The 19,054-nt window shown below is 34.1% G+C and overlaps 1 protein-coding gene across 4 annotated transcripts in view; it reads right to left on the bottom strand.

Annotated features, from left to right (window-relative positions):
- Positions 1-3,528: 3,528 nt before the first annotated feature.
- Positions 3,529-19,054, bottom strand: part of ralgps2 (Ral GEF with PH domain and SH3 binding motif 2) — a 178,574-nt gene continuing 163,048 nt past the window's right edge. For all 4 annotated transcript variants that reach the window (XM_048208550.1, XM_048208548.1, XM_048208551.1 and 1 more), the window contains 4 exons: positions 15,385-15,477; positions 11,616-11,721; positions 11,380-11,471; positions 3,529-9,156 (listed from right to left, as the gene is read on the bottom strand). In XM_048208550.1, coding sequence (XP_048064507.1) covers positions 9,127-9,156; positions 11,380-11,471; positions 11,616-11,721; positions 15,385-15,477 — 321 coding nt within the window. In that variant the 3' untranslated portion in view covers positions 3,529-9,126. The remainder of the gene's footprint in view (positions 9,157-11,379; positions 11,472-11,615; positions 11,722-15,384; positions 15,478-19,054) is intronic.

Raw genomic sequence — 19,054 nt, 5'->3', positions numbered from 1 at the left:
AAAAAAGTCGAGATAAAATGTTGAGAATCAAGTCATTAAATTACGAGAACAAATTCGTTAAATTATGAGAAAAATGTTGTTAAATTTCGAGAAAAAAGTCGAGATAAAATGTTGAGAATAAAGTCATTAAATTATGAGAAAAAAGTAGTTACATTACGAGAACAAATTCGTTAAATTATGAGAAAAATGTTACATTTTGAGAAAAAAGTCGAGATAAAATGTTGAGAATCAAGTCATTAAATTACGAGAACAAATTCGTTAAATTATGAGAAAAATGTTGTTAAATTTCGAGAAAAAAGTCAAGATAAAATGTTGAGAATAAAGTCATTAAATTACGAGAAAAAAGTCGTTAAATTACGAGAACAAATTCGTTAAATTATGAGAAAAATGTTGTTAAATTTTGAGAAAAAAGTCGAGATAAAATGTTGAGAATAAAGTAATTAAATTATGAGAAAAAAGTAGTTAAATTACGAGAACAAATTCGTTAAATTATGAGAAAAATGTTAAATTTTGAGAAAAAAGTCGAGATAAAATGTTGAGAATAAAGTCATTAAATTACGAGAAAAAAGTTGTTAAATTACGAGAACAAATTTGTTAAATTATGAGAAAAATGTTGTTAAATTCCGAGAAAAAAGTCGAGATAAAATGTTGAGAATAAAGTAATTAAATTATGAGAAAAAAGTAGTTAAATTACGAGAACAAATTCGTTAAATTATGAGAAAAATGTTAAATTTTGAGAAAAAAGTCGAGATAAAATGTTGAGAATCAAGTCATTAAATTACGAGAACAAATTCGTTAAATTATGAGAAAAATGTTAAATTTTGAGAAAAAAGTCGAGATAAAATGTTGAGAATCAAGTCATTAAATTACGAGAACAAATTCGTTAAATTATGAGAAAAATGTTAAATTTTGAGAAAAAAGTTGAGATAAAATGTTGAGAATAAAGTAATTAAATTATGAGAAAAAAGTCGTTAAATTACGAGAACAAATTCGTTAAATTATGAGAAAAATTTTGTTAAATTTCGAGAAAAAAGTCGAGATAAAATGTTGAGAATAAAGTCATTAAATTATGAGAAAAAAGTAGTTACATTACGAGAACAAATTCGTTAAATTATGAGAAAAATGTTACATTTTGAGAAAAAAGTCGAGATAAAATGTTGAGAATCAAGTAATTAAATTACGAGAACAAATTCGTTAAATTATGAGAAAAATGTTGTTAAATTTCGAGAAAAAAGTCAAGATAAAATGTTGAGAATAAAGTCATTAAATTACGAGAAAAAAGTCGTTAAATTACGAGAACAAATTCGTTAAATTATGAGAAAAATGTTGTTAAATTTCGAGAAAAAAGTCGAGATAAAATGTTGAGAATAAAGTAATTAAATTATGAGAAAAAAGTAGTTAAATTACGAGAACAAATTCGTTAAATTATGAGAAAAATGTTAAATTTTGAGAAAAAAGTCGAGATAAAATGTTGAGAATAAAGTCATTAAATTATGAGAAAAAAGTAGTTACATTACGAGAACAAATTCGTTAAATTATGAGAAAAATGTTACATTTTGAGAAAAAAGTCGAGATAAAATGTTGAGAATAAAGTCATTAAATTACGAGAAAAAAGTCATTAAATTACGAGAACAAATTCGTTAAATTATGAGAAAAATGTTGTTAAATTTCGAGAAAAAAGTCGAGATAAAATGTTGAGAATAAAGTAATTAAATTATGAGAAAAAAGTAGTTACATTACGAGAACAAATTCGTTAAATTATGAGAAAAATGTTACATTTTGAGAAAAAAGTCGAGATAAAATGTTGAGAATCAAGTCATTAAATTACGAGAACAAATTCGTTAAATTATGAGAAAAATGTTGTTAAATTTCGAGAAAAAAGTCAAGATAAAATGTTGAGAATAAAGTCATTAAATTACGAGAAAAAAGTCGTTAAATTACGAGAACAAATTCGTTAAATTATGAGAAAAATGTTGTTAAATTTCGAGAAAAAAGTCGAGATAAAATGTTGAGAATAAAGTAATTAAATTATGAGAAAAAAGTAGTTAAATTACGAGAACAAATTCGTTAAATTATGAGAAAAATGTTAAATTTTGAGAAAAAAGTCGAGATAAAATGTTGAGAATCAAGTCATTAAATTACGAGAACAAATTCGTTAAATTATGAGAAAAATGTTGTTAAATTTCGAGAAAAAAGTCGAGATAAAATGTTGAGAATAAAGTCATTAAATTATGAGAAAAAAGTAGTTACATTACGAGAACAAATTCGTTAAATTACGAGAAAAATGTTACATTTTGAGAAAAAAGTCGAGATAAAATGTTGAGAATCAAGTCATTAAATTACGAGAACAAATTCGTTAAATTATGAGAAAAATGTTGTTAAATTTCGAGAAAAAAGTCAAGATAAAATGTTGAGAATAAAGTCATTAAATTACGAGAAAAAAGTGGTTAAATTACGAGAACAAATTCGTTAAATTATGAGAAAAATGTTGTTACATTTCGAGAAAAAAGTCGAGATAAAATGTTGAGAATAAAGTCATTAAATTATGAGAAAAAAGTAGTTAAATTACGAGAACAAATTCGTTAAATTATGAGAAAAATGTTAAATTTTGAGAAAAAAGTCGAGATAAAATGTTGAGAATAAAGTCATTAAATTACGAGAAAAAAGTTGTTAAATTACGAGAACAAATTCGTTAAATTATGAGAAAAATGTTGTTAAATTTCGAGAAAAAAGTCGAGATAAAATGTTGAGAATCAAGTCATTAAATTACGAGAACAAATTCGTTAAATTATGAGAAAAATGTTAAATTTTGAGAAAAAAGTCGAGATAAAATGTTGAGAATCAAGTCATTAAATTACGAGAACAAATTCGTTAAATTATGAGAAAAATTTTAAATTTTGAGAAAAAAGTTGAGATAAAATGTTGAGAATAAAGTAATTAAATTATGAGAAAAAAGTCGTTAAATTACAAGAACAAATTCGTTAAATTACGAATTTGTTCTCATAATCTAACGACTTTTTTCTCGTAATTTAATGAGTTTATTCTCAACATTTTATTTCGACTTTTTTCTCGAAATTTAACAACTTTAATCTTGAGATGTTTTTTTTATTTTTATTATTATTGCTTGGCCCTAATCCTCTTCCGTACATGGAAGCATTTGGAAGCACACAGAAGTGTTTAAATTTGAAAGCGTTTTGAAAGCGTTTGAAAGCAGGCGTCTATCAGCGGACCAGTCCTGCTTTCAAACGCTGCTGTGTCTATCTGCGTAAGCACTTGGTGAAGAGCGTCATTGATGACTATTTACAACGTTTTTGAAGAGTTGATCATTGAAGCCAATAACAGACGTATCTGATGAGCGCGTGAACACAATGGCCAATCAGAGGTGTTTACGAATCCACTTAACAGCGCTAAAAGCAACACTTTTGACAACACTACTAAATACTGCAGGAACAGTAAGAATAGAACATTAGTATGCAATTCTGAACAAAGACACACACTCAGCCAAAAGAAGAATACTAGACCCATGGATTAAAAAACAACCAACCAAAAGTGTTTATTATTTTTGTCCTGTCTGGAACCCAGGAGCACATCTCTTAGGTCAAAGGTCATAGCGCTACACTGGGTCATGGGTCCCAGTGGGTGTGGGATCAGACAGGGTGGGTGGGAGCAGGTGATACAGGATGGCACAGAGTGAGACACACATACACACGCAAACACACACAATCAAATTCATTTCTGAAACAACTCACTACAAATCATTATCAGTCCTTTGTAACACACCATCACATTAAACGTGTGATGCGGTGAAGTTCAAACAGCCAAAGAAAGCGGCAGAGAAGATGAGAAGTCCATCTGTCAATATCACATGTGTGTATGATACCATACATATTGTACATATAAAGACAGTGAAACCGAACAGCACAAAATATGTTGGAGAATTTCACTGAAAAGACTGAACAAAACTGTAAACTGTATAGAGCGGGGAAAAAACCAGCAACAACAAAAATAACATTTATTATTACTGTAGTTACAGAAAAAAAAAAAATCCATGAAATAAATGTCATGGACAATTTCATTATTGTTCACAGAGAGAGAGAGAGAGAGAGAGAGAGAGAGAGAGAGATGGATGTAGTGTGAAATAAACAACCGAGGGGGAAAAAAAAAAAATTAAAAAGGTCCAAAAATGCATTTCATAACAGAGGCAGCTTAGTCACGATTTCCACTGTTCTTCTGTCTCTGTTTATTAACCATTCCATTCCACCGTTTATTACTATTCCATGACGTCAACTGTTATCCATGTCTAAGGAACATTTTAGAGAAAGAAAGCTAGACAATGCTGTGGAGCCAATAGCATTGTAATTTACTTTGGTCCAAGTCCTCGCTGGAAAAGGTCGGTGACTTGTCAAGATGCATAAATCAGTGTCTGGCGTGATGTTTACGAGCATACAGCCACTTTTCCACTTCATTTAATTGGAAAAATTCCCATTTCAACACCTTTGTGCCAAGTTCATTTGATCACGACCACACAAGATCTTCTGAAACTTCACCGCCTGTGCCATGACGACAGCTCAAACACGACAAACCAGCCTCACAGAACTTCACAGTATGAGCCAAAATAACATTTCTCCGATCATGTAAAGGCTTTGTCGGCAGCTTTTCGAGTGTCTCATTCTGCTTATTGACTTTTTTCACCTCTTGTCTCTTTTATGTGGCAGATTTCAGAGCTTCTGCACAACCCAAAGTGCTAACTCCTGATATTAAAAGCACAGAAGAAAATAAACGTATGTAAACAAAATTCTACCCCAGATCAGCTAACCAGTCACAACCAGCATTTCTCAACTGTCTCATTGTTGCCCCATATACTATAAAATCCTCCCTTTTATGTCAAAGACACCTTACAAAAATATTCTGTCTAAAGAAGACAAGCAACGTAAGACTTCCTCTACCTCAGCATCCAATCATCTCCACTCAAATCCACGCAAAAAACACCACAAAGAAAATGGTGATAACTTGTTAATGAAGTCAGGCCTTGTATAAACCTGTTGCCAACTCCTCCATTACCATTTATTCGTGTCAATTTGGTTTATTATTGTTGGTCAAAGAAAGATACTGCAACACTTCAACACTCTGGAAGAAGTTTCTTGCGCTCATTATTCAATCAAAGTTGGAATCATGGATTGATTTATTGCCCAAGATCTTTTCTCCTATTCTCAGAGAGTTTGAAACAAGACTCTGAAACTCAGTATGGCGTTCCACACAAATGGAAACAGTAGAGCTGAGCTTGGAAAAATAAACTAGTCAATGAAAAACAGAAGAAGAGGATCTTACGGAGGCCCTAATGTGTGGGTAAAGAAAAAATATGGGATGGAGGAAAAATTATTTGTCAATGCTTTTGCATTCTCTCGCAAATGTTTTGCGTTCCCGAGAAACTTTGCGTTCGCTCGCAAAGAGCTAAAAAGCGTGAACCCAAAGTTTTTCGGGGAACATAAAAAAACAATGGTCAAGAAAAAAAAAAAAAAGAGATAGAGGAAAATTACTTGTCAATGCTTCTGCATTCTCTCACAAATGTTTTACGTTCCAGAGAAACTTTGTTTCACTCGCAAAGAGCTAAAAAGCGCAAACGCAAAGTTTTTCAGGGGAACATAAAAAAAAATGGTGAAGGAAAAAATATGAGATAAAGGAAAATTACTTGTCAATGTTTCTGCATTCTCTCGCAAATGTTTTGCGTTCCCGAGAAACTTTGCAAAAACTTTTGCGTTCCACCAAGAAACTTTGCATTAACTTGCAAAGAGCTAAAAAGAGAGAACGCAAAATTTCTCAGGGGAATGCAAAACATTTTGCGAGAGAACGCAAAGTTTCTCAGGGGAATGCAAAACGTTTCGCGAGAGAACGCAAAGTTTCTCAGAGGAATGCAAAACATTTTGGAAGTGAACGCAAAGTTTCTTGGGAACAGAAAACGGTTTGCGTTCCTCTGAGAAACTTTGCATTCGCTCACAAAGCATTTTGCGTTTCCCCAAGAAACTTTGTTTGCAAATTTCTCGGTGGAACAAAACTTTAGCAAGAGAACGCAAAGTTTCTCTGGAACACAAAATGTTTAGCGAGCGAACGCAAAGTTTCTAGGTGGAATGCAAAACATTTTGTGAGAGAACACAAAGTTTCTCTCACAAATGTTTTGCGTTCCCAGAGAAAGTTTGCAAAAACTTTTACATTCCACCAAGAAACTTTGCATTCACTTGCAAAGAGCTAAAAAGCGCGAACGCAAAGTTTTTCAGGGGAACATAAAAAAAAATGGTGAAGGAAAAAATATGAGGAGGAAAATTACTTGTCAATGCTTCTGCATTCTCTCACAAATGTTTTGCGTTCCCAGAGAAACTTTGCAAAAACGTTTGTGTTCCACCAAGAAACTTTGCATTCACTTGCAAAGAGCTAAAAAGAGTGAACACAAAGTTTCTTGGGGGAACGCAAAACGCTTTGTTAGTGAATGTAAAGTTTCTCAGAGGAATGCAAAACACTTTGTGAGAGAACGCAAAGTTTCTCAGGGAAATGCAAAACATTTTGGAAGTGAACACAAAGTTTCTCAGAGGAATGCAAAACGTTTTGGAAGTGAACGCAAAGTTTCTCAGAGGAATGCAAAACGTTTTGGAAGTGAACGCAAAGTTTCTTGGGAACAGAAAACGTTTTGCATTCCTCTGAGAAACTTTGCATTCGCTCAAAAACCATTTTGCGTTCCCCCGAGAAACTTTGTTTGCAAATTTCTCGGTGGAACAAAACTTTAGCAAGAGAACGCAAAGTTTCTCTGGAACGCAAAATGTTTAGCGAGCAAATGCAAAGTTTCTAGGTGGAATGCAAAACATTTTGTGAGAGAACACAAAGTTTCTCTCACAAATGTTTTGCGTTCCCAGAGAAACTTTGCCAAAACTTTTGCGTTCCACCAAGAAATCTTGCATTCACTTGCAAAGAGCTAAAAAGAGTGAACACAAAGTTTCTTGGGAACAGAAAACGTTTTGCGTTCTCTCTCAAAACGTTTTGCATTCCTCTGAGAAACTTTGCATTCGCTCACAAAGTGTTTTGCGTTCCCCCGAGAAACTTCATGTTTGCAAATTTCTTGGTGGAACAAAACTTTAGCAAGAGAACGCAAAGTTTCTCTGGAATGCAAAATGTTTAACGAGCGAACGCAAAGTTTCTAGGTGGAACACAAAACGTTTTGTGAGAGAACGCCATGTTTCGCAGGGGAACGCAAAACGTTTAGCGAGAGAACGCAAAGTTTCTCTGGAACGCAAAATGTTCAGCGAGTGAACACAAAGTTTCTAGTTGGAATGCAAAACGTTTTAAAAGAGAATGCAAAATATTTAACAAGCGAATGCAACGTTTCTAGCTGGAACACAAAACGTTTTGTGAGCGAACGCAAAGTTTCTTGGGGAAGCGAGCAATTATTATTTTTCCTCTCATCTCATATCCACCCCCCACCACCCCCCACTACCATGTCCCTTTAGGGGCCCCATAAGATTTATTCACCATAAAAACAAAAGATAAAGATGGACCCATTTAATCAAACATCCTGAGACATCCTGGTCCGGCGGGATAACGTCTCCTGCTCTGTTAACGCGAATCATTTGTTCTGAGCTTAACAGACGACATCTCTTGTTCCCAAAAAAAAAACTGATAAAGCTGTTCTCTAAATGAACAGAACCTTAATGGCTCAACAAGAAGAAAACATCTCCATCATCCTACCGAAGCCAAGTTGAGGTGGCGTTACTTTCGAAATGAAAATGACAAAATAACATGTAACATGTTAATGTAACAGACAATTAAAATAGTCTAGACATGTGCAACTATCCCAGTAATACTGAAATAAAATAATAAAATAAAACCACATTACATAAAATTAAATCATCAACAGCAGTAAACAAGGGCTGTTGATGCTGTGAAAAACACTAGCGCACAAGTGCCTTATCTCCTGCTCCGTCTCCCACCGTTCACAATATTCCATTGGAAAACCACTGGTAGATTGGAGAAAAAAAAAAATAAACATAATAGTACTAAACACAAGTTTGGAGATGTAAACCTCTGTGCCCACTAACATTCACAGCTTGAAAAGTGTGTTTATGTACGTGTGTCCTCATAGACGACTCGTATTGTGAATCCGGAAGCGAACACACGATTCTTTTACTGTTTGATTGAACTGGTGTAAACCGGTGCTTATTGCTGATGTTTTGAAGTCTTCAAACATCTTGATGAGCTCTTCCTTTCTCAATCCTTTCATCCTACACACCGTCCTGTAGAACATTTCAGGTGTCTTCTAGCAAAACGAACATGTTTGTGTTGATATAAGCTAAAAAGAAAGCTACAGAATCCATAAAAGAGAACAGAAGTTGAATAGAAAACTCTGAAGGAGACATTCAGAAGAAGAATAGAGTCTTTTCATCTGGAATTCATTGAGTATCGGAGCCCTTTCTGGTTGCGTTTCGGAGTTGGGTTTTAATATGTGAGGGTCTTCCATTTCCTGCAGTTGAAAATCATGTGTTATGCTTGCATGAGCCTAACTCAAGTGTGCAAAGACACAATCAACGTCTTGTGTGATTATGTGTTTGAGGGTCGATTTTGGAGAGTCGGAGAGTTTCCAGGGTGTGCTTTGTCAGAGGAGGAGGAGCGTGGATTAGATTTACAACCAGTTAATACATAAAATTCAAGCAACAAACAAGGTAAAGAAGGTGTAAACAAACTCCAGAGGTCCGTGAAGAGTCCATGACTCCTTAAAGAAGAAACCAAGATCCTCACTTTCTGGGAATCAGATGGAAGGAAGTGGAGGAAGTGTAAATAAAATGTAAAAGGAATAAGGTCCTTTCAGGTCAGACCAGCAGAGGGGACACCATTGCTGCTGCGTCACGATCTCTTTCACACACACATACACTCACACTCTGCTTGTTAAGGCAGTGGTGCTCGAGGAGTTTGCTGTGGGGTTCAGGCTGGGTGATGGCAGTGGAAAAGCTCCAACGCACACAAAAAAACACAAGTCATTTGCTCTTTTATTCATCTCTGGTCTCTCCTCCTTCCCCAGCGTTCCTCATATTCCTCTGCTCTCCTGTCATCCAGCTGCTCATGAACTTTGATTCGTTCTGGTCTCACTTATTCGAAGGACATTAGGTTCGCTGGGACCTGGAATGGAAAAAGATAAAGTAACAATGATCAAACTTTCTATTCATCAAAGAATCCTGAAAAAAATATATTAAAACTTATAAGCCAACACTATATTGCCAAAAGTATTGGGACACCCCTCCAAATCATTGAATTCAGGTGTTCCAATCACTTCCATGGTCGCAGGTGTATAAAATCAAGCACCTAGGCATGCAGACTGCTTCGACAAACATTTGTGAAAGAATGGGTCGCTCTCAGGAGCTCAGTGAATTCAAGTGTGGTACCGTGATAGGTTGCCACCTGTGCAATAAGTGCATTCGTGAAATTTCCTCACTACTAAATATTCCATGGTCAACTGTTAGTGGTATCATAACAAAGTGGAAGCAATTGGGAACAACAGCAGCTCAGCCATTAAGTGGTAGGTCACGTAAAATCACAGAGCGGGGTCAGCGCATACTGAGGCACACAGTGCGCAGAAGTCGCCAACTTTCTGCAGAGTCAATAGCTACAGACCTCCAAACTTCATGTGGCCTTCAGATTAGCTCAAGAACAGTGCATAGAGAGCTTCATGGAATGGGTTTCCATAGCCGAGCAGCTGCATCCAAGCCTTACATCACCAAGTGCAATGCAAAGCGTCGGATGCAGTCGTGTAAAGCACGCCGCCTCTGGACTCTAGAGCAGTGGAGACGTGTTCTCTGGAGTGACGAATCACGCTTCTCTGTCTGACAATCCGATGGACGAGTCTGGGTTTGGCGGTTGCAAGGAGAACGATACTTGCCCGACTGCATTGTGCCAAGTGTAAAGTTTGGTGGAGGGGGATTATGGTGTGGGGTTGTTTTTCAGGGGTTGGGCTTGGCCCCTTAGTTCCAGTGAAAGGAACTCTTAATGCTTCAGCATACCAAGACATTTTGGACAATTTCATGCTCCCAACTTTGTGGGAACAGTTTGGGAATGGCCCTTCCTGTTCCAACATGACTGCGCACCAGTGCACAAAGCAAGGTCCATAAAGGTGTGGAGGAACTTGACTGGCCTGCACAAGTCCTGACCTCAACCCGACAGAACACCTTTGGGATGAATTAGAGCGGAGACTGCGAGCCATGCCTTCTCGACAACATCAGTGCCTGACCTCACAAATGCACTTCTAGAAGAATGGTCAAAAATTAACACACTCCTAAACCTTGTGGAAAGCCTTCCCAGAAGAGTTGAGGCTGTTATAGCTGCAAAGGGTGGGCCATCTCCATATTAAACCCTACAGATTAAGAATGGGATGTCATTAAAGTTCATGTGCACATAGAGGCAGGCGTCCCAAAACTTTTGGCAATATAGTGTATATCACAATATTACTGTTTTACTGTATTTGTGTATTTTCAAATAAATGCAACTTTGTTGAGCATAAGACATTTTAGTTGATATTTGCTGTTCATCACTATGTTTTGGTCTCAGTTATTTAAATGTTAAATGTGTTTTAAATGTCTAAGTTTATTAATTATATTTGGTGTAAATGTATATGTTTAAGTTGAATGCAGTACCTCTAACTGAATTTATTCATTCAAAGACCCTTACTGTTTTGTGCCAGAAAGATATGTTGCTGATTAAATTGTATATTATATCATCTGATAGTTATAGGCCCACATTTAAAAAGACAACCTAATTTCTGTAGCTCTAGCTTGCAATGTAGTTAGCACCTTTTTAAAAGAGTAGCTTGACTGTAGTTTAACGACTGTAAATCACAAATAGCTTGTTTAAAACAAGCTTCTCCAACACTGCACTTGGAGACAATAAATAAATAAATCAATCAATCAAGCACTAGAGGGCAGTGTCATAGCTCAGTTTAATAAAGCCCTAAACACCTGCTGATGGAACTTGTCCAGGATGACCTGCGTATTTGGGAACAACAGGTTTCAAAAAGCTATTATGGGAAATGCTTTTAATTTAAAATATCCCACTGAAACAATGTCAGTGACTCGCTGCTTCAAAACACAAGGTCAGAGCAAAATGTTCACATATTTATTGAACCCAAAGGATTCCAACACACAATAGCATCTCCTGAGGAGCAATTATGTGCAGCCTTCACATGGAAACGCTCTGAACACTGAGTGCACACTGAAGGGCACTACATTGATTATGCGGTTCATTTTCTCTACAAAGGAATCTGTGAGCTAAATAACCCTCTGAGCTGAACACGCACGCAAACATGCACACACTCTCTCTCTCTCTCACAAACACAAACAAACACACACACACCTGTTGCCTGTTGCTTTGACAAGCTGCACTCAAGTGTTTGAACCACAGCAGAGCGTTCATTCTGTTCCCTGCCTGGAACTTATACGAGTTTCCTGTGGGCACACAAATCAAACACACAAAATATTCACGTTATAATATATTGCTAAATTGTAAATCTTTTCTCACAATATTGCATCAATATATCATTGTATGGACTGCACAGATACAAGTACAGGGCTTGTGATTGGCTGTCTCACCATGCTCCGAGTCTGTCAGCAGGAAGATGTCGGGATGCTCCGGGTCGTCTGCCATCATGGCCATTAAACCCAAAACAGAAACACTTTTGCTGGCAGTGGACTTGAACTGTGAAAATTACAGTTGAAATATTAAAATACTTCTAATTTATTTTTTCCCCCCAATTTAATATAAACATTTTATTACAAATTATATTAATAGCATTCAAATTTATATATAAATTAATTCAAAATGCTGTTATAATTTCTAATAATCTCATTTTTCCACTTTAATGTGAAAAGTTTATTACCAATTTGTATATAAATTAATTTGATTAATTCAAAATATTATTAATTCAGTTAAAATATTAAAATGTTTCTAATCCATTTTTTTCTAATTTAATAAAAACATTGGAATTAAAAACTGAGAATACAGTCAAATATTAAAATGCTTCTAATCTATTTTTCAATTTTAAATAAATATTTTAGTTACAAATTATATTAATGGCATTACAATGTGAATATAAATTAATTGAATTAATTTGAATTATTATTATTATTATTATTAAAAACTGAAAATTACACTCAAAATAAAAAAATAAAAAATTCTTCTAATCCACCCCCCCCCTCATACATAAATTCATTTAATTAATTAAAATACTGTTATAATTTCTAATAATCTAATTTTTCCACTTTAAGGTGAAAATTTTATTACAAATTATATTTAATTCAAAATTGTATATAAATGAATTTAATCAATCCAAAACACTATTATTATTATTAAAAACCAAATATTACTGTCAAAATAGTAAAATTCTTCTTTTTTTCTAATTTAAAATAAACATTTTAGTTACAATTAAAGTTAAGTTAAATTAATTTAATTAAAAATAGTTATAATTTCTAATAATATAATTTTTTAATTTTAATGTGAAAATGTTATTACAAATTATATTAATTTAATTCCAATTTGTATATAAATTAACTTAATTCATTCAAAACACTATTAATATTATTATTATTATTATTATAGTCAAAATATTAAAATGCTTTAATCTATTTTTTTTTTCTAATTTAAGAAAGGCATTTGAATTACAAATTAATGGCATTACAATTTGTATAGAAATACATTTATTTAGAAAATATATTACTATTAGTACTACTAATTGAATTAATTTGAAAACTGAACATGAATTTCATCGTTTTAATATGAATACACATGCATACATCTTGACTTCATTCTTGTGCACAATTTTGAATGTACATGTATTGCAAGCATTAAACAAGTAGCCCTGTGTGTGTAATCGTCTGTTACTAAGTGTGTATTTGATAGAGACATGTGCTTCTCATTAATCCTGATAATGTGTGATAGCTGGGCTTGCACTGATGATGTCATCCATCTCATTATTCAATGACTGCAAACAGCTGCCCTCCTTCAGCACTGAACCCTGATTAATCAGTCAAGCATGCTGTTTGTTAGCATCCTTCCTGGATCCAACCACTCTTCCTCTCTTCTCTACACCTCCTGGACAGCGTCACATCTCTACAAACGCCACCCAAGGCTTTCTGTCTGATTGAGTCCATTCGGCATAACTTTCCCTGGCTCACATGATCCCTATCTCTCCCAACCTCTCCTGCTGGATGGTATTAGAATAAGCACTCTTCCATCAATGTCATATTGAAGTGATTATGCGATGGCTGCAGGAAACAGTGATGCTCTCTTCCTCTCAGATGATGAGTGTCATTTCATCTGTATCAGCTTCAGATGGACCACCTTGGACTGTATAAAGCATATTGTACGCTAAAACGGTTCTAGCATCAAAGACACACCCTTGTGAAAGAGGATCAGGTTTTTATTAGTCTGAAGGGAAATACAACTTTGCAGATTTATATTAGGAACACTAGTTTTTGCTACTCCAAAGTTTGGTGTAAGTAAGTGTTTTTTTTTTTTGTTTTTTTTGGATGAAATTATTAGTTTTATTCAGCAAGGACGCATTAATTTGACCAAAAGTGAAAGTACAGATATTTATAATGTTTCAAAAGACTTCTACACTTAAAAAAGTGAAATTACTTAAATGAACTGAGTTCGTTTCACTCAAATAATAATGAAAGTTCATTGTACTTGTGTGAACTCCAAGTTTGATTGTAGTAAGCTGAACTTAATATGATTGAGTTGCAGCAGATTTCTAATTCCCAGCATGCTTTGCGTCAGACTGTATAAGGAAAATAAATGTTGAAATTAAGCGTTATTTTGTGTTTTTGCACATGATTAACATAGGGAGACATAAGTTAGTGTTTAATGTTGTGTTATGTTGGGATTTACAGGGTTCTTCTCTGTTCTACTAACTTAAAGGTGCCATCTAATTGAAAATTGAATTTACCTCGGCATAGTTGAATAACAAGAGTTCAGTACATGGAAATGACATACAGTGAGTCTCAAACTCCATTGTTTCCTCCTTCTTATATAAATCTCATTTGTTTAAAAGACCTCCGAAGAACAGGCGAATCTTAGAATAACACCGACTGTGACGTAACAGTCGGGGTGTACGCCCCCAATATTTGCATATGCCAGCCCATGTTCAAGGCATTACACAAGGGCAGCCAGTATTAACGTCTGGATCTGTGCACAGCTGAATCATCAGACTAGGTAAGCAAGCAAGGACAATAGCTAATAATATTTGTAAATTGTTTGTCTAAATGTTTCGTTAGCATGTTGCTAATGTACTGTTAAATGTGGATAAAGTTACCATCGTTTCTTACTGTATTCACGGAGACAAGACTGTCGTTATTTTCATTTTTAAACACTTGCAGTCTGTATAATGCATAAACACATCTTCATTCTTTATAAATCTCTCCAACAGTGTGTAATGTTAGCTTTAGCCATGAAGCACAGCCTCAAACTCATTCAGAATCAAATGTAAACATCCAAATAAATACCATACTTACGCGATTAGACATGTTGCATGACGAACACTTTGTAAAGATCCATTTTGAGGGTTATATTAGCTGTGTGAACTTTGTTTATGCACTGTTTAAGGCAAGCGCGAGCTCGGGGGCGGGGAGCGCGAGGAATTAAAGGGGCAGCAGCCTGAATCGGCTCATATTTAATGATGCCCCAAAACAGGCAGTTAAAAAAATTAATTTAAAAAAATCTATGGGGTATTTTGAGCTGAAACTTCACAGACACATTCAGGGGACACCTTAGACTTATATTACATCTTGTAAAAAAAACGTTCGATGGCACCTTTAAAAAATGAGTTTTGAGTATTCTGAACTTATTGAGTTTTACAGTGTAGTTAAAATTAATGCTGTTCTTTTGAACTTTCCATTCATCAAAGAAGAGACTCCACAAAAATATTAATCAGCACAACTGTTTTCAACATTAATAATAAGGAGAAATATTTCTTGAGCAGTAAATCAGGATATTAGAATGATTTCTGAACGATCATGTGACACTGAAGACTTGAAAAATGATAATGTATTCAAATAGAAGACAGTTATTTTTCAAAATATTACTCTCATTGTTGGTAAATGTATTTCTTCTTTGAAAAACATTAAAAGATTTTATCAAATCCAAACTTTGAATGGTATAAAAACTTAATTTATCCTAATTAATAAATAAAATGAATAATAATAGTTATTATTAATACTAATATCAAATAATATTATATTATAAATGTGTTTTTAATTATATTTTATATTATGAAACAATTGCTTAGTCATAAAGAGAATGTAAATCCTAATAATCCTAAAAACTAATGTGTGTTGGTATCTGTGAAAGTGGGGAAAGACTCACATGCTTCCTCTCTGTGGCCTTGAGGGACTTGGCAGTATAATAGTAAAGCTGAGTACCACAAAGAGCCACCCAATACTTAGTCCATGCTGCCACCTGTGGACAAGAAAAGACGTCCGTCCATTCACTGAAGCAGTAGTGCAGAGAAATAAATACGCATATTGACCATAGATATTTATCAACCACTCAACTGGTTAAATTACACGTACACGTACGTACCCCCGCTTTCACAGACAAGGTGACCATGTAACTTATGTAACAAGGACACTATAAAATAAAGTGTTACCAATTTTACCAAAAGTAAAAAAAAAAAAATCCCCACAATGTCAGCTAAGTCTAATATATCAAGACATTTCCTGAGCAAGCAAAAAACAAAATGGAAGACCAAGCAGTAATCTGCACATATCGATCAAGATTAACTGAATGACATACTTATGGCAATTATCTGCTTATGTAAGATCTTATGTAAGAAAACGGAGCCACTGTAACTGTACAGCATATCTACATGCATATATGAGTAAAAGGTCTAGAAAGACAGAGATAGGCAGATTTAGTGGCAGATCAAATATGTGCAGGAAATGTGGTTTTTAAAAGGCCTCTCAGCTCCCATTACTGGACTTTAACGCAGTTTCTTTTACTACCTTGGCTCCCTTCACACACACTCTCTGAGGAAACCGCTGGGTTTGATGGGGCTAATGGACAAATGACTGACAGTTAAGAGACACTGTAGACCAAAAGATAAAAGAGCAGATTAGGAGGAGAGGGCAGAGGGGAAGACACAAAACGACAGATGGAGGAGTGTAGACAGAGAAAAGCACTTGAGCAAAAGATCCCAAATGGTTTTGATTTTACATTGAACATCAAGCAGTGACCCAACTGAACCAAATTTGTTTATCACTAAAGTGAAATTACATCAAAATCAAGCAACACACACTACCGTTCACAGTCTGGGTTCAGTGCGATTTTTATTTATTTATTTATTTTTAAAGAAGTTAAAATTAAATTGATCAAAAGTGACTGTAAAGACATGTATAAAGTCACAGATTCCCATGTCAAATAAATGCTGTTCTTTTGAACTTTCTATTCATAATAGAATCCTGAAAAAAGTATCATGGATTCCTCAAAAATATTAAAGGTGCCCTAGAATCAAAAATTGAATTTACCTTAGCATAGTTGAATACAGTGAGTCTCAAACATCATTGTTTCCTCCTTCTTATATAAATCATTTGTTTAAAAGACCTCCGAAGAACAGGCGAATCTCAACATAACACCGACTGTTACGTAACAGTCGGGATCATTAATATGTACGCCCCTAATATTTGCATATGCCAGCTCATGTTCCAGGCATTAGACTGAATCATCAGACTAGGTAAGCAAGCAAGAACAACAGCGAAAAATGGCAGATGGAGCGATAATAACTGACATGATCCATGATTACATGATATTTTTAGTGATATTTGTGAATTGTCTTTCTAAATGTTTTGTTAGCATGTTGCTAATGTACTGTTAAATGAGGTTAAAGTTACCATCGTTTCTTACTGAATTCACGTAGACAAGAGCCGTTGCTATTTTCATTTTTAAACACTTGCAGTCTGTATAATTCATAAACACAACTTCATTCTTTATAAATCTCTCCAACAGTGTTTAATGTTAGCTTTAGCCACGGAGCACTATCAAACTCATTCAGAATCAAATGTAAACATCCAAATAAATACTAATCACATGATCCGACGCATGCATGCAGTATGCATGACAAACATCTTGTAAAGATCCATTTGAGGGTTATATTAGCTGTGTGAACTTTGTAAATGCACTGTATTATAGTCGAGAGTAGATTTAAAGGGGCAGCAGCCTGAATCGGTACATAGTTAATGATGCCCCAAAATAGGCAGTTAAAAAAATTAATTAAAAAAAATCTATGGGGTATTTTGAGCTGAAACTTCACAGACACATTCAGGGGACACTTTAGACTTATATTACATCTTGTAAAAACTGGTTCTAGGGCACCTTTAAACAGTTTTCCATCATTAGCACCAAATCTGCAATGTAAAACCGAACAGTGAAATTAATGAAATGAAATGAGTTCGTTTCACTCAAATAACAATGAATATTCATTGTACTTAACAGAAAAAAAGTTTTATTGAACACAATTTTATTGTAGTAAGCTGAACTTAAAGGGTTAGTTTACCCAAAAATGATTAATTACTCACCCTCATGTCGTTCCACACCTGTAAGACCTTCGTTCATCTTTGGAACACAAATTAAGATATTTTTGATAAAAATCCAATGGCTCAGTGAGGCCTCCACTGCCAGCAAGATAATTACCACTTTCAAATGGCCAGAAAGCTACTAAAGACATATTTAAAACAGTTCATGTGACTACAGTTGTTCAGCCTTAATATTATAAAGTGACAAGAATACCTTTTGTGTGCCAAAAAAACAAAATAACGTCTTTATCCAACAATATCTAGTGATGGGAGATTTCAAAACACTGCTTCATGAAGCTTCGAAGCTTTATGAATCTTTTGTTTCGAATCAGTCGTGGATCGGAAGCTTCATGAAGCAGTGTTCTGAAATCGTCCATCACTAGATATTGTTGAATAAAGTCGTTATTTTGGGATTTTTTGGCACACAAAAAATATTCTTGTTGCTTCATAACATTAAGGTTGAACCACTGTAGTCACATGAACTGTTTTAAATATGTCTTTAGAAGCTTTCTGGGCATTAGAAAGCATTAATTATCTTGCTGGCAATGCAGGCCTCACTGAGCCATCGGATTTTTATCAAAAATATCTTAATTTGTGTTCCAAAGATGAACGAAGGTCTTACGGGTGTGGAACGACATGAGGGTGAGTAATTAATGACAAAATTTTTCTTTAATATGATTGACTTGAGTTGTAGCAGATTTCTAATTCAATGGCTCTCGGCCCCACCCCACTTGTCACAAAAATTTTAAGTTGTACTAACTTAAAAAAATTAGTTTTTTTGAGCATTCTGAACCTATTGAGTTTTACAGAGTGAAGGAACATAGAAAAAAATGGAAATTCAAATTAGTAAAATTACATTTTAAAATAGAAAACAGTTACTTTAAATTGCAATAATAAAGTATAATATAACAACATGATATAATAAATACATTATATTACAATGTATATATTAATTTTAATTTAATAATATTATTATGAAAATACACAAACTGTCCATGCTAGCTTTTCAAAATGTCAGATGAATATGTATGAGAATAGATTTATTGGACACACAGCCTTTGACATCAACAATAAAATATTTGAAATTGTAATAATTTCACAATATTACTGTTTTTACAGTAGCCTTGGTGAGTATAAGAAACTTTCAAGACTTTTGAATGGTAATAATGGTCTACTATAATATAATATAATATAATATAATATAATATAATATAATATAATATAATATAATATAATATAATATAATATATATGCATAAATTAATGGTAGTTTATTGATATTACAATGAAAATACAAATTTTATCCAAGCTAGCTCACTAAATGTCAGATGAATATGTATCAGAATCAAGTTTTAATGAACACCGCCTTTGACATCAACAATAAAAAATATATGGGAAGCAATTTCTCCTTTTTAAAAGTTAATGATCCAATTTACTTGGTTTGCTAAAAAAAATCATCCTTTTTAG

Source organism: Megalobrama amblycephala, linkage group LG11, assembly GCF_018812025.1.
Source record: "Megalobrama amblycephala isolate DHTTF-2021 linkage group LG11, ASM1881202v1, whole genome shotgun sequence".
In the NCBI taxonomy this organism is placed as follows: Eukaryota; Metazoa; Chordata; class Actinopteri; order Cypriniformes; family Xenocyprididae; genus Megalobrama; species Megalobrama amblycephala.
The sequence above is the reverse complement of the archived record's forward strand: the minus strand, read 5'-3'. Positions and strand labels throughout refer to the sequence as shown.